Below are 25,624 nucleotides of genomic sequence, written 5' to 3' on the forward strand. Positions count from 1 at the left end.
GGAAGTTTTCACTGACTGGACAATGAAAGTTGCTATTAAGATTAAATCACTGTTTACTTCTTATTTTTTTGCATGTATGCCGATATCACTTGTGTATATGCTAGGTAAAAGGAGGAAAGGAAAAGAAAGAAAAAGAGAGAAAAGGAGAGGAAAAATACACATGCATAAAGGAACCTACAGGATTCAGAACTACAAAGCATAACATCACAGTCCTATTTATATTGTAGTCTGAGTCCATCTAGTGAGGATCTCCACCCTAGTTCCCACCTCTTCAACCTCCAATCCCACATTCATAAGTGGGGAAGCTGTGACTCTTAGGGAAGACCCTAACTGATCCCTGGGCCTGGCTGTCTCTTGTTCCCCTCCCTCTTCTGAGCATTTCTGTGACAAGTTGCCTCTTCCTTTCACCCTTCCCAGTCCACAACATACTCTCAGTTCTTATAGGTCTCTGAGCTGGTCCCCTCCTGTGACCTGCCAAACTGCCAGCCTGTGAGAAAATGAGCTTGTGGATCCATGCAGCCCTCTGAGCCCATTTCTCCACTGCAAGCCTTGCTCTGTGCACTGCCACCTGTAGGCCTTTGCCTTTGTCTTAACATTGAATCCCTCAAGTCAGTTTAGTGGGGGTAGTGATTGGCCTAGTTCCCAGTTTTCTGCTGATTTCCCCCAGGGGACTCTTAGTCCCAACTCTTCCCTGCATGACATTCTGTAGCTGTTTCTATATTCTTCCAAAAGCATTCTGCCAAAAGTGACAGTGAAAAGTTCTGGCCCGGGCACCACTCTCAGGCTCTCTGCCTGAAGCCTTCCCCAAGTGCTCAGCCCAAACCATCACTCTCCTATCTGCAAATTCAGAGAAGCCTCAGAGCCTGTTGCATTCATCAGCCCCTAGCAGGGGATGGTGGAGGCTCCCACGCAGGCACTTGGTTTGGGGCAGTGGACAGCGAAAAGGTCATCCCATGGGCACAACACATCTGGAATTGGCAAGGGCCTCCTCTAGGTCCAGTCTGCACGCTTCTCCCCCGAATCTAGCTCTTTGCAGAAGCTCCTTGTTCATGTAGCCTCTGAGCTGTGTTCTTTTGAGTATTTGGGCCACAGTCCCCAGGTTCCTAATCAGGGTAAATCCTCTGTCTTTAACTTCCTCAAGGCCCAATGGCACCCTCTCCTGCACCACTGCCTGGCTTTCTGGTTCTCTGACACACTAGCCAGTGAATCTCTCTCACACAGGGTTATCCTTGGGGGGCAGGACAGAAAGGTTAAAAGCCTTTTCTAGCTGCCTGACTGCACTGAGGTACAGGTTCCCTCCCTGAGAGTACTCCTCTTCCAAGGTGGCATGGACATCAGAACCTGGTGTAGAGCGTGCTGTGCTCCAGGAGTGGGCTGCCTGACCCCTCTAAATCTCCCTGATACTGGGCTTGGATCTGGTGAATTTTGTTCTTATGCTTCCTGTGTCTGGATTTCTTTACTGGGCCTTTTACATTGTAGAAACAATGTTGGGCCTTAACTTATCTGTTCAACAATGTTGAACTTTCACTTATCTGTTTCATGGGCTTAGATGCCCAGTGCCTGCCTGGCAAGCACAAAGCCCTGAGTTCAATTCCCAGTAGAAAAAAAAAAAAGAACTTACCTTTTTCTGATGCATGTCTCAGAGCCACCATTTTTGCCACTACCATCTAGTTGGCCATTTTATTTTTAAATAGATGAAAAAATCATCAGACCTGGGAACAAATTTCAATCTCCACTAAAATTAGACAGCCGTGGCACTGCCATTCTGCTCAACAAGTCATGCTTGGGCTTCAGGCCAGGGACCATGGCAGTATGAAAAGAATGTAGACCTGGTATTGGATAATAACAAAAAAAAAAAAAAAAAAAAAAAGAATGTAGAAAGATATGTACCAGGATGGCCTGGCCTTACCCAGCCAGACTTTTTTCTTTCTGTTTTTATTTTAAAGACAAAAGAAAAAAAAATAACAAAAACAAAGACAAAGACAAAACAACACAATACAAAAGCAATAAAAATGATACAGAATTTAAAAACAAGATGATAGGAAATCAACAGTGGTTGTTGTATTCCTTGTTATCTTCAAAGTAGTTGCTCAGATTACCAGACATATATATGCAAGATTTATCAAACAATTAAACAGTAATTGTTCCTTTCAATAAACCAATAGAAATTAGTAGTAAAATTATCTTAGCTATTTTGTGTGTATATATAAAATATAAAACTTATATAATATTAGAATATATTTTATAACAATATTATAACATTATACTATATGACATACTATATAATATATTAGATAATATATTTTATTTTTTAATATTAATATAGTATAAAATTTAATATATTATATATTATTAATATAATATATTTTGTACTATATAAATGATTTTCCCTCCTTTCTTTCTAATTTTTTTTCTTTTGTGGTACCAGGAATTGAATTCATGACCTTGCACTTGCCAGGCATAACCCTATACCATTGAACTATATCCCCAGCCCTTCCCTTCTTTCTGTGTTTCCTCCTTTCCCCCATCCCAGTTGTTCTTTCCTTTTGAGCAGTTTCTTTCTCTTTCACAATATCTATTGTACCTTTTGGGTTTTATTTACTCTTTTAGTTTCTTACACTAGGAGACAATACAGTGTTTACACTTGTAGATCTGACTTATTTCACTTATGAGTATGCTCTCTAGTAGACTTGTTTATTTTGAATTTTTTTTTTTACTTCTACTTTAGTATCAACCTTAATCCAGTGATGAACTTTGACTTTTTTATTTTTAACATCCCAATTGTATTTTCTTGTTTCATGAACAGAGGAGATATTATATTATGGAAAAAGACTTGGAACAAATTCTAAAATAAGTGCTTTATACTTCCTGTTGTGTCACTCCCTATGTGATATCAGGAATAATTCAACTTTCACTTATCTGTTTCATGGGCTTAGCTGCACTGTGCCTGCCTGGCAAGCACAAAGCCCTGAGTTCAATTCCCAGTAGAAAAAAAAAAAAACTTACCTATTTTAAAACACTATGAAGTTACATTATGAGGCTGTAAGATCACATCATCCCAAAAGTACCCCATACTGAAAAATTGTTTTTTATTTCCCATTGTCATTCACACAAATGCTGTGACTGTCTCCATCTTTCGTCAACATTAAATGTGCAAACATTTCCATTGCCCACTACCTGACAACCAAAGAAAAGTAAATCGAAGCATTGAATGGTGCTATTATTTTCAGAATTGCTATGGCCCTTGATTTTTCACTTGGTTTACTATTTAACTGAAATATAAATTACAGAAATGTAAACTTCAGTATGTAAGTGTCTCCTATACCTAACAGTCTACTATGCAATGCAATTTAATACAATAAACACAATGGTAATGCATCAATATCCCTTCTCACTGATACATATAAATTGGCTTTAGAACTATCCTCATATTTGCTTTATACAAGCACCTACTATTAGAAATTAATGAAATCACAAGTTGAAACAATCATATTATTTTGCCTCAAATATCTCATGTGCATTTGAATTTTACAGAGTTACTACTTAACAAAAATATTTTGCCACTTCTCTTGCTTTGGGATTTCTAAAGGATGTGAGTTTTATTTCATTCCACAATAAGCAGAGACCCCATTCTCTCAATATCTGAAAGTTGTTCTGATCGGGAATTTACACATATTCACAGCTTGGGTACTGTTATCTTATATTGCATATGGCCATGTGCAGTATGTCCTTTTCCACTTCAGATAAAGAAAGAAAAAATATACTGTAGGCTTAGATTGTTTGCTTAAATTTTCATGCATTCATTTATCAAATATTTATCCATTGAATGAACATTTACTTATTCAGTACATATCTATGCCTCCTGTGTAGCAGACATTCTGATAAGTACAGGGGATAGAAAGTCACACCACTTGGTTCACACCTCTGAGAGTCATGGCCTATTCAGGAAGGACCACAGGGAAATTGTGGTTATAATGCAAGTGCCACATCAGAAAGATGTGTCACAGTTTGAGAGCAGAGAGGAGGAAAAACATATTAAGATAAAATCTTTTAAGGGCATCTGTTATTAAACAGGATTTGTATCTTTATCATTTACTGTTGTTTATTATAGGTTATTATTGTTATGAGTTCTTTAAGGGAGCTTCTTTATATCCAGTGTAATGCCTAGAATACAATGTCACAAACACACAAACTTAAAAAAAAATTAATGAGCATTTGTTATATCCAAAACCTTATGTAAGTTAAGTTTCTAGCTGAAAGAAAAAATAAAATTTTAGTTGATTTCATCCACTAACTGAAAACCTCAAAAATGATAATGAGCGAAAAATTACTCTCAAAGAGAACAACAGAAAAATACGTTTTCAGAAATTGAAGGTCAAATAGGCAAACTACATAAGAGAAAATTAGCTTCTTAATCTCATGAAGTCAAATTTGCCTACTGAGCAAAGAGTTGATGACAAAATAATTGTCCAGTAATTACTCTAAAAGATGGAACAAAATCCAATTAAAATGCAACCAATTGCTTTTTCATTGTGGCCAGTGACAAATGGTAACATGAATGCTGCAAAACACCACTTTCTTTTTGTGAGAGGTGACCTTTTTGCTCGATGATTCAGTGACGAGACTGTCACATGTAAAAATTCCTGCAACTCTGCCTCTCAGAGAAATGCAAACATTTGATTGCAACTTCTACATGTGGCAACTTCATATGCAAAACTTAAAATATTATACACCTTAATCCATATGTATGTGAAATATTTATGAAAGTTCATATTTACTAAGTGCTTGCTATGTGCCAGAGACTATCCTAGGTAATAAATGTGTTTCAATTCATTTTACATGCACAAGTCTAGCAGGTATGCATTCTTCTTAAGTTTTAGATGAACAACTGAGAAAAGGAGAGGTTGAGGATGTTGCCCAAAATGTCACAGATATCCAGAGGTAGATCTAGGACCTGAAACCAGCCACATCATAGCAGAAGTTCTGTCAATGACAGAACAATGGACCATGTGTCACACAAGGTCCAGAAACCAGGGTATGGTCTTCTGGCTTATATTTCTGCAAGATACAATCTTGCACTAACCTCACATAGCTAAAAGTAAAGGCAATATATTACTTGATTCACAAATGAATGCATAGTGAGTAACTAGATTGTTACCTTTTTTACTTATTATATTTATGCTACTATTTTTAAAGTTAGAAAAAGTCAAATGTATATCCTTAGGAAGACCTATTGATATCTCACATATCAAACAGAGGACACTTAGGATTTGCTTTCCCTTCTCAAGCTCAGAAAAACAGATTTTATTAGTGCATCTGAAAATAAGTCACAGTAATATACACAAACAAATAACTGAGTGGTGAGTTCATTCAGAAAGTGAGGTATGACCGCATTGATATCATGGATATAAAAATGCATGCTAAGCAATACAATAAAGTAAGTGTTGTGATAAACATTCCTGATGACGGGGCTGTACATTTGAAGCTTTCAATATGAGGCTATATTGGATTGCTCTGGCTTCCACTACAAAATACCACAAACCAGGTGGCCTACACAACAGAAAAGTATTTGAAAATCTTGGTGCCCTGGATAAGTTTGGAAAAATACAAATGATGAAAATTAACTAAAGTAATAGAACAATGTCAAATATAGGGATAAAATAAATTTGAAATGTTATCAAGAAACTGAAAAAGAGAAGATCAGGGACAATTCTTTTGGAACTCTCAAGGGAAGTTAATCCTATGCTAAAAAAACTTCTCATTATTACTGCCTGCTACATAAAATAAACTTTGATAACTATTTATTTTGCACTTATAATTTTTATGACCATTGCAATAACATATTATTTCATGTAAGTCTTTATGCATATATCCAAGCATTAATATAAGAATTTAAGAGGGTTCCCATAATAGGAAAATATGGTCAGATATGCAAACCATATGCATGACCATTTCCGGGGAGGTATGCAAACATAAAGTTGTATAGAAATACAAGCTCATAATTTATGGAAGATTTAAATAAATCAATCTATTGATATAGTATGCACCTAAGACCCAGTAACAAAAATTAAAGAATATTCAGTAGAAAAGAGTGTTTAATCAAGTTAAATAGAAAGATGGAACTAATATTTCGCTTAAAAGTAGAATAGAAGTGAATCACCTTAACATAAGAATAGTACCTATCTTACATAATGGCCAGCCATAATACAATAATTACAAACAGAACTATGTCAAAGATATCAATCATCATTTTTATTTAACTTTATTCCAGAAATTCTAAGCTAACAATAGCAGCAATCAATTTAATCTATTGAAAACAGTACATAAAAATTTATTTACCAAGCTTATTCACACAAAACTTGCAGACTCAGTAAGCAAACGCAAACTTTTAAAATCAAGAAGAGTTCCAAAAAGTGATCCTGTAAAATATAATAATACAAAATTAATAGTTTTCCCCTATTTCAGAACTAATCAGAATAAAAGAGGGACTAAAAGATGCAGTACATAGGGACATCAAGGACAACACAACATAAAATATCTTAGAAAAAGCATTTTTTATGATGTTAACCACAAATTTACTCAGTGATATGACAATTTTAATTAAATTGTTTCATTACACGTGTTTGAAGAATTATATTTGGCATGTAATTTTTTCCCAAATAATTTAAGTATATATGCATACATATTTCTTCAAAACACTAGCTTGACTTTTTTTTCAAAATTGGGCTTCATAGATGAAAGCCTAAAGTTATGTGAAAGAATGAACAAGTTATTTATTATGTTATTGAAGAAAATGATTAAAAGGGAAAATTCACATAAAAACATTTATAATATGACATATCTCTCAGCCATGAGCTGAGAGGCAAATGTAATATAATAGATAAATAGAATACACAGATACCCTTAAAAAACTTTAGACATATTTATGAAAGTGATAAATAAAACCTTATACAGAAATTCATCAAAGGAAAGATTATGCTATATTGTTGGAAAGAATTGACAAGATAGCTGAAAAATAAATTAAGTTGCTCCTTATTGTATACTGAGTATGAAAGTAGTCTCAAAGAACTAAAAATCTGATATAAAAACTATTACAATTAAAAGTTAGAATAACATCAATTTGACTGATCTAAGTAAAAATACAGAGACCAAGGGAAAATAAGATATATGGTATTTGACTATATAAACTTAATAACTTTTGTATACCAAACCTATCAAAATCCTCAAGACAATTTCCCAAAAACATTGTGAGAAATAGGTAACTGAAGGAGTATCATTGATAATTTTAATTGACAAAATCTCTTCAATGCCACAATTTAAATGGTTTTTACATTTTGGGAAATAGATCAATAGGCAATCCATTTATAAATAAATATCAATAATAAATAAATAAAATCTTGCTTTGCTAATAATCAAAGTGACAAACAGAAACTTAATCACATAATTCTTATCTGGTACATAAAAACTTTTAGAAAATAAAAAAGTTCTTAAATGAAACTATTTTCATTTTAAGAATATATATGAGCTCTTACATCTTTCTGTAAGGATATAGATCCTTAAAATTATTCATAATCTTTCATTTGGTTTTCTCCTTTGTCTAAATCAGTCCTAAGGAGCTAATCAGAAAAATAGTTTTACATATTTACAAAGTTACATGTTATGGTAACATTTATATTAATAACAAAATAAAAATAATGTCTATAAGCAACAACACATAAATAGTTGTTAGTTCAGTACATTCATACAGTGAAAGGTTATCCAGCCCTTAGCCATTAAAAGTCAGACTTTTTCTTAGTGGCTTGAGAAAACGCTCAAAACTTGATGTTAAGTTAAACAAATATATTATTTCTCACTATTGTTTTGAGAAATAGCATACTTGAAATTAAATAGTTAAAATAACAAAATAAGTCTAATAAATACTAGAAAGAAAAGTGGACAAGGTAATTGTTATTGTTTTGGGGATTATAATACAAACTACTTTCACTTTTATGTTTGTGCACTTCAAAATTGTGTAATAAACATCAAACTATGACAAAAGATCAGATTGTCACAGCCAATTCATTTCAATCAAAGATTGTGATCACTATTAAGCTTTACTAATAGATTAAGGACAGAATCAGTGAAGAGACACATGAGGTCTGAAACAGCCTAGTGATGGACATGTAGTCTCCAGAACAATAGAAACTCCCAGTGTTCCCTCACAGTGCGGTGCATTTAAATTATAGAATATCTCCATTTTATACTTAAGATAGTTGAACAGTTTATGCGATATTCTTGAGAGAACCATGCTTCATAAGCTACCAAAATTTTGGTTTATTTACAGTAAGCAATCCTAAACCAAGAAGTTCTTCCTTAAAATAACTCATAGCAAACAATTGTCCTTTCTGCAAATTTTCTTGTCTACTGTCCAGTTTAGTTATCAGGTTTACAGGATTGCACTAGCTCACACACCCTCCCTTTCCCTTTCTCCAGTCATTTCCAGGTAGTCAAAAGAAATCAGACACTAGCTGGGGAGTCTTTTCTCCCCAACATTACTCAAACAATATTTTTTAAAAGAATGAAAGGCAAAGAAAAAAACAGTACTCAAACCACAGCGTTTTCTATGAATTAAAGGAAAACCAGGGCAACATCAGATATAAAAGTTAGTAGCTCTTTGCAGTAGTCCAGGAAATAAGTGATTCAGGCTTTAATGGGACATAGACCTAGGCAGGATGAAGAAAGACGTGAGCTTTAATAAATATGACAATGTCTCAGTTGACTAAATGTACTAATTAACTAGATGTAGGGCTAAAAGAGTGGAAGAAATGATGCTTTTCAGATGGAGAACTGGGCAGGTATGTGGATGTTTATGGCAACATGGAAAACAGGACGATTGGTCTTTGGGAGGATAGAGGTCCTGTAATAAAAGATAAGAAATGATGCAGAGCTTCACCATACAAGAAGTTGAATGGTAGGAGTTCAACAAGTCTTTGATTGTTTGATCAATCTTACATTCTTACGTCTGGTGGACTGAGCAACTTCATTGAAGATAACAGTATGTAATGTAGCAACCCTTGTAAATTTCTATCATCTTGTCTTGAGGTCATGTATCATTTTTGTTGTTTTTGTGTTGTTTTGATTTCATCTTCATTGTTGTTTTGTTACTTTTTTAAATTTTTAAAGTAAAAAATAAAATGACATACATATAAAAAAAATTGCTGATTTCCTAATCAGGGTAAGAGGATGTTACGACTTGTATCTAGGTGTCTACCCTACTTTATTTAAACCCTGATGGAAAACAACCAGGAGAAATATAGAGAAGCTGAAGTTATACAAAAATGATGCTAATTGATGGAATGAGGTGACTTATTTTTTTCCAGAACTTAATGAGGTAGAACAGCCTTAGCTATGTGGATGTCTTTCCCACCGTGGTGTAGAGAAGGAAACAAAAGTGTTCTCCGTCAATGTGTCCTCTTTTTGTGCCTCCATTTTCTTTATTATGCTTGCAAAATGTGACACTTTTTATGGGTATTTAATTACTTAAGAAACTGAGTATTCAAAAGATTGCTTTAACTGTTCCTTTCAATAAATCACAGAAATCAGCAATACACCTATTCCAGCTATCCTTATATATGCATATAAATTTTATTTTTCATTAAAAAAGTCAAAATAATAAAAATGAATACATAAACAAAACAGCACAGAGAACAATAAAAAAATGAAGGATTTCAAAACATGGTGATAGGATATTAACAATGATTGTTATAGTATGTAATGTCATCTTCAAATTGTTGCATATATAATCAGAATGACTGATCTGAAAATAATATGCAATATAAGAACCATTGTTGAGCTCCTACCATCTTGTATGGTGAAGCTCTGCATCATTTCCAATGTTTCTTTTTATTATTACTTATTACTGTCTTTGATTGTTTGATCAATCTTACATTCTTATGTCTGGTGGATTGAGCAACTTCGTTGAAGATAACAGTATGTAATGCAGCAACCACTGTAAATTTCTATCATCTTGTCTTGAGGTCATGTATCATTTTTGTTGTTTTTGTGTTGTTTTGATTTCATCTTCATTGTTGTTTTGTTACTTTTCTTAATTTTAAAAATGAAAAATAAAAAAATAAAAATAAAATGGCATACATATAAAAAAAGATTGCTGATTTCCTAATCAGGTAAGAGGATGCTATGACTTGTATCTAGGTGTCTACACAAAGCCTCATGCACTCATAGGCAGGGCTTTTGGGAAGTGGCTGGATCTAGTGTATGTGAACAGGATTAATAATATGTGATAACTGAACTGGCTTAGCACACCTGTGAGTGTCCATAATGGAAGTTCCACCCTAGATGTGGGTGGCACCAACCAATAAGCCTGTATCCTAGGTGGAATTTACAGGAAAAGAGGGAAGGCAAGCTACTGCTGCTTGCTGCTGTCTGCCTGCTCTATGACTGACAGTTTTTCCTCTGGGATTCCCATCTGCCCTGCCTCCCTGCCTTACAGCCAGCAGACTATGAACTGAAACTTCTATAAACTGTGAGCTAAAATAAGCCTTTCTTCCTTTAACTCTGTGTGTCAGATATTTTGTCTCAGTAATGAGAAAGTAACCAAGACAGAGGGTTAGACGGGCCCTTGAGAATATTCTGTACAAGATGTAGAGAAATAAACCAATGGAGCCAAACGAATGTCAAGATACAACACCATTCCATCACCACCACTAAGGATAGGGTATCTATCTCTAAGACTATTTTTTTATCTCTCTTAGGAGTGTTAGTTTCTAAACACTCTTTCCACCCTTTTATTAACAATATCATTTTTCCTAAAATGTTAATTGGTTCATCTTTAGCTCACTCAGCTGCAAGTTGCTTAAACTTGCTTTTCTCTTAACATCTCTTTAGCATTTTTTATCATATTATCTCAGATTTTTTGCTTTCTCATGGTTTATTCTTCATGTCTCAGTCCTTACTGGGTTCTTCTTCTATTGTAAATTTAACTTGAAGTTTCAGAAACTTCTCATTAACTACAGTGATACTTTATTATTTAATCCCAGTAAAACTGGTGCTAATTAGTACCACATGAGTTCAAAAGATAATCAGCCTGCAAAATTTGATCTGATCCAGAAATTATTGTCATAGCAATAGTCCATCTAATATGGTATGTATCTTTACAGGTAGATTCTCTGCCTTTTATTCCTTCAGTGTTCTGAGAATTCATCCCCTTTGATGCACGTTATGGTGTTTATTTTGAAAGTGTATTATTCAAGGTTCTGCAAAGAAACAGAACTAATAGAACAGAGTCTTGTGATATATAGACAATTTATATAGAGAAAAATGTACATAGCTATATAAGGAAGGTATACTGTAAGGCCTATACATAGGCCTATACATAGAGAGTTAATGTAAGGTATTGGCTTACCTGATTAGGAGGGCTAAGAAGTTGAACATTCCACCATTTGTGTACTGAAGACCAAGGAATGCTCATGATAGAGTTAAAGGTGATGATGAGTGGGAAGCTAACTATGAGGATTTCACTGAGTCTGAGGGCTCATAAACCAGAAGCATAGAAAGCAGAAGATCCATGTTCCAGTTCAAAGAGTGTGTCAGAGAGCAAACTTAGACTTCCTCAGCCTTTATTTAGGTTCTGATTGTATTTGATGATGCTCAGGCACCTTAGGGAAGGTCAATTGCTTTATCCCTTCCCACAAAATCTCATAGTAATCTGTCCCAGAAACACCTTCATGGACACATCTATTAATGTTGTTTTACATCTGTCTGACATATCATGGCCTAAGCAGGTTGACACATATATTCAACCATCACATATGGAATCATAAGAATATTACCACAAGAAAAATTATAGAAACGAGCCAAGAGGGATAAAGCAACCAATTTACTGTGACTCAACTCCTTGCCCTATAAAGTGGACAAAAATACCTATTGTTACCAGGTAGATGGTGAGAAATTAAAGGAAAATGTTCTAAGAGAGATGGCGTGCCTTAGCAAATTTAAAGCTGCATTGTCCCTGACTGAAATAGCCAGTTTTATACCCGCAACTCAAACTCACAAAGTTAGGCAAGAGGAATACCTGGCTTTAGATTTCTAGGGTCATGAACTTGGTAGATAATAGTAGGCACAAAGTTCTATCAAGCATATTCTCAGATCAATGGTAGCAAATGAGGGAGGGTGGAGTCAGCAGGAATTATGGCTGCCAGACAGGTTTGCAGTCCATCCACAACTTTCATGGTCTTTCATAGACCTAACTGGGAGACACTTTGGAGAACAGAAATTCTGACAGAAAGACCAAAGAAGGACCAAACTATCAAAAATGATCATTTAAGATGTGTGATTTATATAGTAATCTTATGAAACCCACATTTTGAATTTAAAATTGAATAGACAAGTAATTATTCTGTTCAGACAATGACAGAATGCTTATAAATGCTTATAAATCTCCTAAAAAGTAACTGATAGTATTGGGTGGAAAACTCGAAGACATAACTAAAATCTTGCTGAAACACTCTCTTTTCTCTACATATATTGCCTTTTGGCAACCTGGTCCTTTGAGTTTAATTTCCAAAGCTGACTCAACGTAATAGCACACAAAGAATTCATCTGAAAATGAAAGCAGCTCCTAAGGAACACAGCTACCCTAGAGGCCTTCGATCAGCAATTGTGTTTGTGGCATTTACCGTTGGAGTGCCTGGAACTGCTTTATAAGCACCTGAATAGTAAAGTAAACCTCTATACCTACTCTGTTCAGATTCACTATTCTATATTCTTTTCAAGCAGAAGTATAATCATTCAAACCTTCTAAGTCTCTGGTCTCACTGTTCATGGCCACTGGTTTCTAATGCAAGCAAAGAAAACTGTTGTTGAATGAAGTTTCTTATAAATAATGGATCCAGAGTAACAAATATCATAAAATAAATATTGACTCATATACTTCATGTACTCTTTGCAATTATAAGCTAGAATCTTATTCTCAACATATTTTTCTAAAGCAACACTTTCTGGAGTCTAGCCATCTTTATTGTTTCTATGAAGACATCCCAGTCTTTATTGCCACTCACTACTTGACCTTAGACAAACAGATGAGCATCAGTTTCCTCATTTGCAGAAACAGACATAATTACTGTGTACATTTCATTTGCACGTTAGAAATTTTAAAGGAATTAGCATCTGTAAGGCATTTTGAAACACGCTTTATATAGCAAGTGATCCACATTTATTCGTTACATGAGCAAAAGAAATGTATTTCTCCTGAAGGCTAAATAACAAAATCTATATAAAAGTCTTATCCAGGTACCTTGGTCATTTTAAAAAACAATTAGAAGCTCTTTGTTCACTGATAATATTAGCAGATGCTTGGTCAAAATATATTGAGTAAAAATATGCCAAGTATGATTTAGGTACTAGCCCCTGAAATCTAAGTATAAACACCCAGTCTCTGCACTATGAGTCTAGTTACAATTGAACAGAAGTGATAAGAGGAGCAACTACATTAACCAAATACACAAATATAGGAAAAGCTTCTGCAGTAGCAACTATACAAAAATGGCATATAATATGATGAGGCCCGTGGATGGGGTGTAGATTTAGGTACTGGTTGGGAGGTCAAGTTGTCAGAAATCCTTCCATAAACAGCTACCAGCAGATGTGAGAGAGCAGAAAAGTGAAATGGAGTAGATCATCCAAAAGGAGAGAAACTTTTCTGGAGAGAGGAAAGAGATGGTTGGGTGACCAAGTATAAGATAGACTAGGGTGGCCACGCAAGGGGTACAAAAGGGGGCAGACAATGCAAAGAAGGCACAAGCTGTGTGATAAGACTGGAGACAGAGGTAATGCGTGTCATCAAAGGCTGTTTACAACACAGAAGGATTTTAGAGTGCTCAAAAGTAATTCATTGAAGGGCCTTAAACAAGAGGGAGACATTATCTGTGGTTTAAAATCACAACTGTTTGCAGAATAACAAAGTGTGAGGCCTTACCTTGTAATTTTTCATTCTATAAGTCTAGGTTTGGGGAAGGTGGGAAAGTTTACATCTTTAACAGGATTCAGATCGTGGTGTAGAGATGAAAAAGGAAGCACTCTCTTTCTTGGATATTATAAAGGGTTATAGCTGATGCCCCATTAATAAAAAGGTTACAGGAGAAAGGAGTACCAAAATTATTTGTTTATAACATTACATGACATAAGAACTTTCAGAATGAAAACACCAGGCCTAAGGTAAATGATCCCTTTGTATTTAGGTTAAGTGAAGACTATTATAATCTAAGCTAACGGGCTGAATGGGAACCTTGAAATGCTGGTCCACACTGATAGTCCCTCTGTGCAGTGTCTCTAGTCCTATCACACAGCTTGTGCCTTCCTTGCATTGCCTGCTCCCTTTTGTACCCCTTGCGTGGCCACATTAGTCTATCTTATACTTGGTCACCCAACCATCTCTTTCCTCTCTCCAGAAAGGTTTCTCTCCTTTTGGATGATCTACTCCATTTCACTTTTCCAAGTATAAAGCAGGACCCCTTCTGAATGGGGGTCTGGTGATCTACTATAAGACAATGTAGGTTGGAGAATTTCTTTGTAGCCAGGTCCAAGGCAGATTAGAGTGTTAGTTTATGCTCTATAGTTTGCTTTAAAGAAAAGTTCCTATGACTTGCCTTGGGAAGGAGAAATTCTGGCTTGTGGGGCTAGCCTCCAGGGAAGGAAGGCGGTTAAGGAGATGGGAGGTCACAGGAAGATTTACTTCTAAGATTTGTACTTTGGCATATGGTTTTCTGAGCCCCAATAATGCTGCTGCTAATTCTGCTGGTCTGTGCACTGTGAACAAATTGAAAGGATCAAAATTAAGTGCCAGGTGCCCCATTTGGAAAGTAAAATCAGTGTTTCATATGAGAGATGATACATATGTGACCCAAGGAAATAGAGAAATCAAGTACTGTAAGGAATATTTAGAAGATAAAATTGTAGGATTTAGTACTGTGGTAGGAATAGATATTAAAGGACAGGGAGGTGTGAAAAAGAATCCAGTGGGTTAATTGCTCTACTTTGTCATTTGCAATAGAAAAAATGGTAATAGATCAGCCTGAACTGAGAGTTTTGATTGTGTATGTGTGTGTGTGTGTGTGTGTGTGTGTTTTAATGTTTCCTTTGACTGTTTGACTGGATGGTAAGAGCTAAAACCTGACAATAACCACAGTGAGTGCTGACGTCTGGTGCTGACAGCCAAGTTTTAAAAAACTGCTGGACTCAAGGCGCACCGGAAAGAACGCTCTAGGAAAATGGCATGAAAGCACCGCCTGGCTCTGTCTGCAGTCTGAGCCAGATTACATTTGGGCTCAGTGTCAGATTGGATTGTACTAGCTGAGCTGACGCTGGTAAATGGAGCTCCCAAAGTGAATAAAAACAGCGATTAAGAACTAGTGATTGAATAGAGAAGAGAGAGCACAGATGAAAGATCAAACTAAAAGAGGTTAATCCGTCAACTGAAAGAGAAAATTTCAAAGAAATGAATGTAGAAAGTGGCCCCAATAGAAGAAATTATAGCACAGAAAAAAATGACAGTTGGTATTTCTCTCCCCATTGGAAACAAATGCCTGAGACAAAAGGAAAGTTTTTTTTTTTTTTTTTTTAAGCCATTCCTTAGGCTATCTAAAGATGAAGCCACTACCAACATAAGTCAGGGAATGGTTGGCATGTGCTAGAGAGTATCCAAAGGAAGAGAAAAGCACTGGTGATTCAACTGTTACAGTTTGTTGGCACCATCCCTAGAGTTTGAGGAAACAAAACAAAGGCTAAACCGTGGAAAAATCAGAGATTATATTACACTGAAGACCTCTGATAAAGGGTCTTCACAAACACAAATTTGACAGCTTTTCAGAGATCAACAGGTGCCTAGTTGCTGAAAAGCAAATGGCATTTCTCCCAAGGCTGCAGGCATTTGGCTTAAAATCTACTGGAGAAAACTGTGGGAACTAAGAATAGTAACGCCCACAAGAAAAGCTTAAGAGAGAATTGGAAGTTTCAGGGTAATCTTTGAAAATGAGATGATGAATATACATTTTTGTAGCACAAGAAACCATATAATATGGCAGATAGTAGCTAAAGTATAAAACTTTTGTTTTAAATCTTTTCAGGGTTCTCAGCATAAAAATCATAAGGAAGAGTAGAACCAAAATTTTGAATAAAGGTATGCAGATTTGTTAAGCCCCTGCTGTATTTTCATGGCAGGGATCGTAAAGTGCAGAAAACAAACTGTCTCATGAAGCTTGAATTCTGCTGTTACCAAGATAACTGTATTCTCTGACTGCAGAAGCAGTGGTCATAAAACATATTCATAAAATACCCAGATGCAGGACCCAAAGACCTACAGTTTTAAACTATGTTCTATCACTTACTTATTGTATCACTTAAGGCAGTTGCTTAGACATTTTGGACTTGCTTCTTTATTAATAATATAGAAATCTAATATGAGTTAATTGAACAGCTTTTTTGTGTGAACGTGTGTGTGTGCATGTGTGTGGGGTGTGTGTGAATGTACTGCTCAGATCACTGGTTGGCAATAATGAGCATCACATAATTGTCCAACGTTGTTCTTGCTAAGAAAAATTGATCTAAACTGAACTCGCGGATAAACAGTCCTTCATTTTAGAGCATGGCACTGATGCTATAGAGATCAAAAAAAATACGGGGCTGGGGATTTAGCTCAGCGGCACAGCGCCTGCTTGGCAAGCGCAAGGTCATGAGTTCGATTTCTGGTACCGAAAAAAAAAAAAAACGAAATAAAAAAAACACAGCTGCAGGCACCAAATGTGAATGAATTTTTGATTTTTGTATTACTTATTCAAAGAAGATTGTTGAAGACAAGAGAAAGTATAATTCAGTGGTTTCCATGTTACTTACACCTCTGTCCCCAGTATCTATATCTGTAAAGAAGGAGTGATCAAGCAGTTTTTTATTTCCATAGCAGCTGAAGGAAGATTAAGGAAATGATGTGTGCAGCGTTTGGCACAAGGCCTGACTAAGAGCGGCCATTTATTAAAAGGTGGCTGTGAAATGTTGTAACCTGATTACACCGAATCAACATCATTTATTTAGGTGGAATATTTAAAGGATGAAATTTGAAAATAATTTAGAGTAGGTTTTACCTAGGTTATTTTCAGTTTTTTCATATATTCAGTCTTCATGGAATGATAATTTTATCTTTTTTATTTTAAAAATTAAAAAACAAAGCAACAATGAAGACAAAATCAAAACAACACAAAAACAACAAAAATGTTACATGACCTCCAGACAAAATGCTAGAAATTTGCAAAGGTTGCCACACTACATACTGTTATCTTCAGTGAAGTTGTCAGTCCATTAGACATAAGAATGTAAGATTGATTAAATAGTCAAAGACAGTAATAAATTTTTAAAAAATTAAAAATAAACATTGGAAATGATGCAGAGCTTCACCATACAAAATGGTTCTTATACTGCATATTGTTTTCAGATCAGTCATTCTAATTACCAAATTCATAATTTTAAACCATGTTATTATTTAGCTAGTTTTCCAAAAGGATTTAAAGACATTTTAATTAGAATATTTCTGTAAGCCATTAAATTTCAGTCTTATAGAAAGAAAAGAATAGGTAGAAACTGTAGTTACATTTGTTCCTACTTTATAAACAACTACTTGGAAAAAATCCCCTCAACTCATGTGAAATATAAATATTGTACCAATAAAAAGGAAACCATTCCAAAAAATTATTTTGTCTTTTGGAGATAGGATTTTACTGTGCAGTTGAGTCTGGCCTTGAACCCACTTTGTAGCCCATACTGGCCTCACAGCCATCCTCCTGCCTCAGCCTCCTAAGTGCTGGGATTACAGGCATATGCCACCAGTAAATTTTACGTCTACAATTTTTCTTAAAGAAGAACTGAGAGATTTTTCAACTAGCTGTTAATATGGTAGAAAAAATTATAACTAACCATCCTAAATCTATCCTTGATCACATTTTGGTACATTTTCAATACTGTTTATGGCTCTGTTTTTTCTATTTTTGTGTCTTTTTGTTTAAACTGAAATTGCCTCTCTAAAAACCCCGTATCTTGTTTTGGAAACAAGATTGTAATTTGCTTCATAAAATGAGTTAAACTTCTTTTCTTATTTTTCTATTTTTTAAAATGATGTTTCTTATTATTTAAAAAGTGGGGTAACATTCTCTATTCACTGCATTACTGAATAGCATTTCTGCAGAAGTATCTAGACATAGTAGCTATTTTTAGTTGTCACTTATAAATTCAGTTTCTGTAACTGCAATTGTTGTGTTTTCTTGTGCCAATATTTGGTGCCAAAAATAGAATATTAGCTCCCTAATGTTCAGAAAAGGAAAGAAATTGCCCTTCATTTAGTTATCTAAACTTATGTACACATTTTAAAAATAATTTTTTGCTTTGTAATTATTCTTAATACATATAATACTTTCTGAGTAGTAAATCTTGACCTGAGTCTAAGTTTCTGGACCTTGCATTTTATTTTTCTTTTTTATTTTATTTTAAAAATAAAAGGAGGAAAACATTTACCAGACAGACAACCTTTTACAAAATAGCAAAAGAACAGTACAGACGATATGGCACCAAAAACAACCAATATTTCCTCAAATCTTTTAAATCAATGAGCATAAAATTATTCAAAAGTCATTTCTAATTTTAATCAGTGTTACATCAATAATGATTTGCCCTTTTTGATATTTAATTTGAATCACTCTTTTCTTTCTTACTTAAAGTTTGTATTGACAGCTTCAAAACTTGTGACATTATTACTCCTTTCAAATTTCTGCTGTGAATGTCAGTGATTTCTTCCCTCACCTCAATTAATCTCTTTTTACTTCCATAGTGCAGCACCGTTGTTCTTTGTCTAGCTTTCCAGTAGCCCAATTCATTACTTTCCCCAAACTGTATAAATTTATAAGTTTCCACCTAAATACAGTTTTAACCACATAGCATAATGTTTGATGTACAGTACCTTCAATGCCACTTCCAATAAATGAGGTATCCTTCATAATATTTTTCCTGATTTTTCTCTGTATTCTAAGTGCTAAGTGTGTGTGTGTGTATCCTTCTAAGAGCTAGCATGTATACATTTGTATGTAGATATAAATACATACACACATTACCTTTAACTTTTATATATACATATGTTAACATATATATGTGTGCATAATGTTGTTTTCTTCTATTATAAATTTCAGAACTGAAATTAACTTTGACAGTAAGATATATTGTCATTGATTCCAATAATTATGTTCTAGGGCTATTCTAAAATGCAAGGTCCAACACTCATAAGTGAAATAAATCAGACATGCATGTGCAAGCACTGCGTTGTCTCACTAGTGTAAAACCTGAAAGAGTTAATTTAAACTAGGAGGTAGGATAGACATTGTGAAATGATAGGAAAGTACTCAAGGTGGAAGGGCAACTGGGGTGGGGGAAAAGAGAAGGGAAAGAAGTAGAAATTTTGTATGTATGTATATACAGGATAGTTAACAAAGTTGTTCTACTGTCTTCTATTTCTTTGCTGAAAGAAACTGTCAGTGAGTCCTTGATTGATCAATATTGCATATCTCTATCTGTTTTCATGAAAAACCACTTTGAAGATATCAATATGTAATACAAGAAGCATTGTTAATTTCCTGCTACTTTGTTTGTAACTCTGTATCATCTGTACTGTTCTTTTGCTATTTTGTAAAAGGTTGTCTGTCTGGTAATGTTTTCCTCCTTTTATTTTTAAAATAAAATAAAAAAGAAAAATAAAATGCAAGGTCCAGAAACTTAGACTCAGGTCAAGATTTACTACTCAGAAAGTATTATATGTATTAAGAATAATTACAAAGCAAAAAATTATTTTTAAAATGTGTACATAAGTTTAGATAACTAAATGAAGGGCAATTTCTTTCCTTTTCTGAACATTAGGGAGCTAATATTCTATCCTAGTTTTAATCAAGATTTCAAAATACTTTAATTACTTAAATTAACAGACTACTTTATTTTGGTAAGAAGAACAAAATGAGTTTCAGTGACTCAGTAAAAATTGAGAAAAATTTTATAAATATATTATATATTATATCATTGTGTTTTTATTAATAAAGATTCATTGAATGCCAATGAAGGAAAACCTAGATGACACTTTAAAAGACAGAAGGCTGCACTGATCTCTTTGGTCACATTTGCTAAAATTTGTAACATACAAATTGTTCTCCATATGTACAGTCTTGAGAATGTATTTATTCACTTCTTAAAATATTAATATAATTTCATTGCAAATAAAATCTTTTTTAATGTCCCAATACCACTACAAATGAGAATGTTGTTCTAATATCAATAAAGCATATTTGATTATTATATCCTGGTAGATTATTAAAAGAGAAAATTGTAAGAAAAAAGGACAAGCGCAAAATAATTTAATTTTCTAGTTTATTTTGATGCATTTGTAAAATAACCATAACTTTTTCCTTTTAAAAGTTTGGTTTTCTATTGAGCTCCATCTGATCTACAAATATATTACGGTCTTGCAGGGTGTGGTGGCTCATGCCTATAAGCCCAGCACTTGAAAGGCTGAGGGAGAAGGACTTTTGCGAGTTCGAGACCAGTCTGGGCTACAAAGTGAGCTCAAGCCAGCCTGAACTGCATAGCAAGACCTTGTCTCTAAAAAAAGAAGAAAAAAAAAGAAAAATATATGTGACAGTCGCAATATGCTAGTATATAAGTGACTATATTAACCAAGAAATGTTTGCAAATATGACAGTGTACCAAAACACTAAAAGTTTCCGCCGTGGCCCGAGTGATAACGCTTTACATTGTGCCATTTTTCAACAAGCAAATAAAGAAGAAACATGTAACTTTGGCTTGAAGATATGTTGCTTTATTTAAATTGAATTCTGGTTTATTATTTCTAAGGAAGAGTTTCTGGGGAGCTTCCATTTAAAAACAGTTTCTTGGCTTACATAGGAACTGTTTTTCCTTAAACAAAAAAAAAGACACTGCTTTTTTAACAATAGCTCTTAAACGAGAAACTCTGTTAAAGAATTTAACTGATAAAGCCGAAGAAGCAGCTTATTTTGTGATTGTGTTCTCGAATGTACCATATGTTTCAGTTAAATTTGTATTTCTCTTTCTCTCACACTTACCTTCCCCTGTCTTTTTCTGTTCCACAGAAAAAATTATGACATCAACATCCAAAGGAATCCTCCGGCCATTTTTAATTGTCTGCGTTATTCTAGGCTGCTTCATGGCGTGTCTGCTTATTTACATCAAGCCCACCAGCAGCTGGATCCTCAGTCCAATGGAATCTGCCAGCTCAGTGCTGAAAATGAAAAATTTCTTCTCCTCCAAAACCGATTACTTTAATGAAACTACTATTTTGGTGTGGGTGTGGCCATTTGGGCAAACCTTTGACCTCACATCCTGCCAAGCCATGTTCAACATCCAAGGATGTCACCTCACAACAGACCGGACACTGTACAACAAATCACATGCAGTCTTGATACACCACCGAGACATCAGTTGGGATCTGACTAATTTACCTCAGCAAGCTAGGCCTCCCTTCCAGAAATGGATTTGGATGAATCTGGAATCACCGACTCACACCCCCCAAAAGAGTGGCATTGAGCATCTGTTCAACCTGACTCTAACCTACCGCCGAGACTCGGATATCCAAGTGCCTTATGGCTTCTTGACAGTAAGCACAAACCCATTCGTATTTGAGGTGCCCAGCAAAGAGAAGTTGGTGTGTTGGGTTGTGAGTAACTGGAACCCTGAGCACGCCAGGGTCAAGTATTACAATGAGCTGAGCAAAAGTATTGAAATCCACACCTATGGTCAAGCGTTTGGAGAATATGTGAATGATAAGAACTTGATTCCTACCATATCTACTTGTAAATTCTATCTCTCTTTTGAAAACTCAATCCACAAAGATTACATAACAGAAAAGCTCTATAATGCTTTCTTGGCTGGATCTGTACCTGTTGTTCTGGGACCATCCAGGGAAAACTATGAGAATTATATTCCAGCAGATTCATTCATACATGTGGAAGATTATAACTCTCCCAGTGAGCTAGCAAAGTACTTAAAGGAAGTCGACAAAAACAATAAGTTATATCTTAGCTACTTTAACTGGAGGAAGGATTTTACTGTAAATCTTCCACGATTTTGGGAATCACATGCATGCTTGGCTTGTGATCATGTAAAAAGGCATCAAGAATATAAGTCTGTTGGTAATTTAGAGAAGTGGTTTTGGAATTAACTTTTTCCATCATTTGAACATTTAGCAAAATATTTTGATGAGATATCATCCAAATATTGAGGTTGAGAAGAGAAACAATACTCTGATTTTGTGTCACAGTTTATTTTTATCACCCTCTCATGGGTAATGTGTATATTTTGATGGAGATGGAGGTTTTTAAGAGCTCACATTACCAATCCTTCCATTTGGTTTTAAATTATCCTGTATATACCCAATTATGTGCGCTGAAAAATAATTTATTCTTCATTATCATTTATAAACATCCTTGTTCACATTTGTGTAGCTGTCTGTAAGTTGATTCTACTGTTCTTTCTACACTGATCAGCTTCTCAATTTATTTGGGAAATGAAGATGCACAACTCACATTTTAAAGTATGAAAGATTTTTACTAAATATTACAATCTATAATTCCAACTTTGCATAGTGTTAACAAAGGAAAAAATGTACCATAATTGCATTCTGACCTATTTGACTTCAGAACTGAGCAGTGTATAACTATTTTATCTATTTTGTACCTGTTTACCACATTGGTGAAGGTAGAATGATTTGTGCAGTGGGAAGATGTGAAGCATAACTTCTATTCAGGAAGTTATTATGTTTCACATTTATTTTCATTAAGCTACCTTGCAAAAGCAACCAATTATTCATATGGTCTTAAAGTATTCAAGAATTCCTACATATCTAATTTGTTGTGATTTTCAGTACCTGGGAAATAATGCTAATAACCCTTAAAAGAATGTAGGATAGTTCTCAATCTTAATAATATTCATTGTAATAATAAATGATTTCCTCAAATACCAATGAAAGGGATACCTATAGGTACAAGTTGTATTTATAAATGGTACTATTTATTTATAAATCCTAATTACTTATCAATTTAAAATATTTTGGGGCCCTAGTATTTTAAGCAGTTTTATTTTGCCATATAGACTAATAAATACACATGACACTCAAAAAATCCATCCTATCATTTAAAAGTAAACGAATAAAATTGTCATTGATATGTTGTTTTTTGCTTTTTTTTTCATACCAGGAATCAAATTCAAAACCTCATGCTTTCCAGGAAGGCGCTTGGGCCACTGAGCTATATCCCCAGCCCAGTATGATCTATAGGAAACACACAATGCTAGGATTTAATGAATAATTTTTGAATGAATAAATAAATGGCGCTGAAAATCATGATAAATTTTTGGTTTGTCTCAATGAAGTGACAGCTGTAGCCAGGAGATACCAATTGGAGATGATGTTTTTTTATTACATTTTAGTTATTATCCATACATAACACATATAACTTGGGTCTTCAGAGCTTTGCAGAACCAACGTAACCTAGCATAGCATGACATTTTTGGAGAATTTTCATCTACCTACAGAATTTCTCCTCCATAGGTTAAAGAAAGGGAAATCTGGATATAAGAAAAAAAATCGTAAGAAAAACCAGGTGATGAAGATTTTTTAAGGAAAGCATTTTCCAAAAGAATTACTAATGCCTTTATTCCACTTTTGCCAAAAACCATCAAATTTATTAGCCTGTTCTGATTGCATCAACTTGGCTCTAGTTTGTGCTTATTTTAATAATCCTATTATATATTGACATCAGTTTAACTGAGACACAATCTTCTACACTTGATCAAATGTAGAGAGATAAATTTCAGTTCAGTAGGAAGGAAGTATCTCTAACAATCAAGACTGAGTTGTGGGAGAATAAGTTTTCCTAGCACTGGAAGGATTTGAACAAAAGAAAATTCCTGAACTGAATAGAGGATTGTTTGATCCTCACGTTCATTTCCTTGGCATAATTACAAGAAGGCTGTGTCCGTCAGTTCCCTAACAAAGATGAAGAATGAAAGGTGCTATCACTGCCTTAAAGGAGTTTACAAGCAGTAGAAAGACATAGGAAAGTTTCCCTTCAGCCTAAATCTGTGTTTATGTACATATTACCTGCCATAGAGTTACTGTTCATTTAATGAAGTAAAAGGTAGCAAATTTCCCCAATTGTTCAGCTCCTTGACATGCTTCTGAGCTGCAAACTTCATCTACTCTTTTGATCCAACATAGATTAGCTCTGTATTGCCTCTTCTACCCACACTTCATTTCCTTTGTCCATCAAGGAATAAAATGTCTTCATGGATGACCTCATAGATGAATAAAGATCTCACTCACATTTACTTTATTGTCATAGTAGTCAAACTCATAATTTATGTTTATTTGTCATTTTTAATCAAAAAGTTAGGATCTAAATAATATGCATTGCTAACAAATTAAGAAGGTACTTCCTTTCTCTGAAAGCTGAAAAGTATTTTGCTCTACTTTTACTGAAGTGAACAATGATTATTTCAAATTACTGAAAGCCATGAGGATTACCTCTATTATTGACTATTAATTTGAGCTCTTTCTTGGATTGCAAGTATAATTATATGCTGATAATATGACCCAAGCCAAGTATATAAGGGCATAACTGGTACATCTCTGTGTTGAAACCCATTACCCATCCAAGAATAATATACTTTCAAATTGTAAATACCAAACCAGTATGTCAACTGAATCATTCAGTTCTATCTCTATTAATCTTGAGTTTTAGGGCTAGAAGAAATATATCAGGTTTATAAATCAATTTTTTCTACTGAGTTAACAAGGTCCAGAGATGACATTTATTTAAGACATATATTCACACATATGCATACAGACATCTAAATATAGTTACAGTAGTTAAGATCAGAATGTAAGGCTCCTATCTCTCCATCATTCCCAACTCATAAAAGAAGTATTTCTGAATTTCTATAAATGTGAATGTCTTATTGGCATTATCTAGGATCTTTAGAATGGTACATTCTGTAGAAGAACTTCAAATTTGAAAATATTCAATAAATAATCAAATTTGTTAGCATTCTTTTTGGTTTAAAGATTTTAAGAGTTGAGTTTTATTAGAAGAAAATGAGTTTTCACTGTATTTAAGTGAAATAAAACCATTAAGTATATGGTTCTCTACCAGTCCTTTAATAAACCCTGGGGATTACAATGCTTTGTGAGGATTTTTCATAAGAAAGTCATATTAATTCAATAAAACTGGCTTGCTATTGATTATAAAAAAAGAATAATTTTGCCTGTGAATAAATTGTGGAAATAAAAAGAAAATAGACCACTTAAAATATTTTATTTCAAAATATTAAAAATATTCTGATCTTAATATTTAAATACCAACTATGATAGGCCTTAATAAAAATATACACTAATTATTATAGGCCTTACTGATAAGAATACATATGGAATTATCACTATCTAGGAGTATTACTCTCTGGAGTAGAAAAACTATAACAATCATATATTTTATGACAGTCATAAATTTGAAAATGAGAGGTA

General features: G+C 34.2%; 1 protein-coding gene across 2 annotated transcripts in view; it reads left to right on the top strand.

Annotated features, from left to right (window-relative positions):
* Fut9 (fucosyltransferase 9 (alpha (1,3) fucosyltransferase)) overlaps window positions 1-25,420 on the top strand; it is a 206,289-nt gene extending 180,869 nt beyond the window's left edge. For both annotated transcript variants that reach the window (XM_005377778.1, XM_005377779.1), the window contains exon 3: window positions 21,180-25,420. In XM_005377778.1, the coding sequence (XP_005377835.1) occupies window positions 21,188-22,267 (1,080 nt within the window). In that variant the 5' untranslated portion in view covers window positions 21,180-21,187 and the 3' untranslated portion in view covers window positions 22,268-25,420. The remainder of the gene's footprint in view (window positions 1-21,179) is intronic.
* Window positions 25,421-25,624: the final 204 nt, after the last annotated feature.

This window comes from Chinchilla lanigera, unplaced genomic scaffold (assembly GCF_000276665.1).
Source record: "Chinchilla lanigera isolate Chin_1 unplaced genomic scaffold, ChiLan1.0 scaffold00010, whole genome shotgun sequence".
In the NCBI taxonomy this organism is placed as follows: Eukaryota; Metazoa; Chordata; class Mammalia; order Rodentia; family Chinchillidae; genus Chinchilla; species Chinchilla lanigera.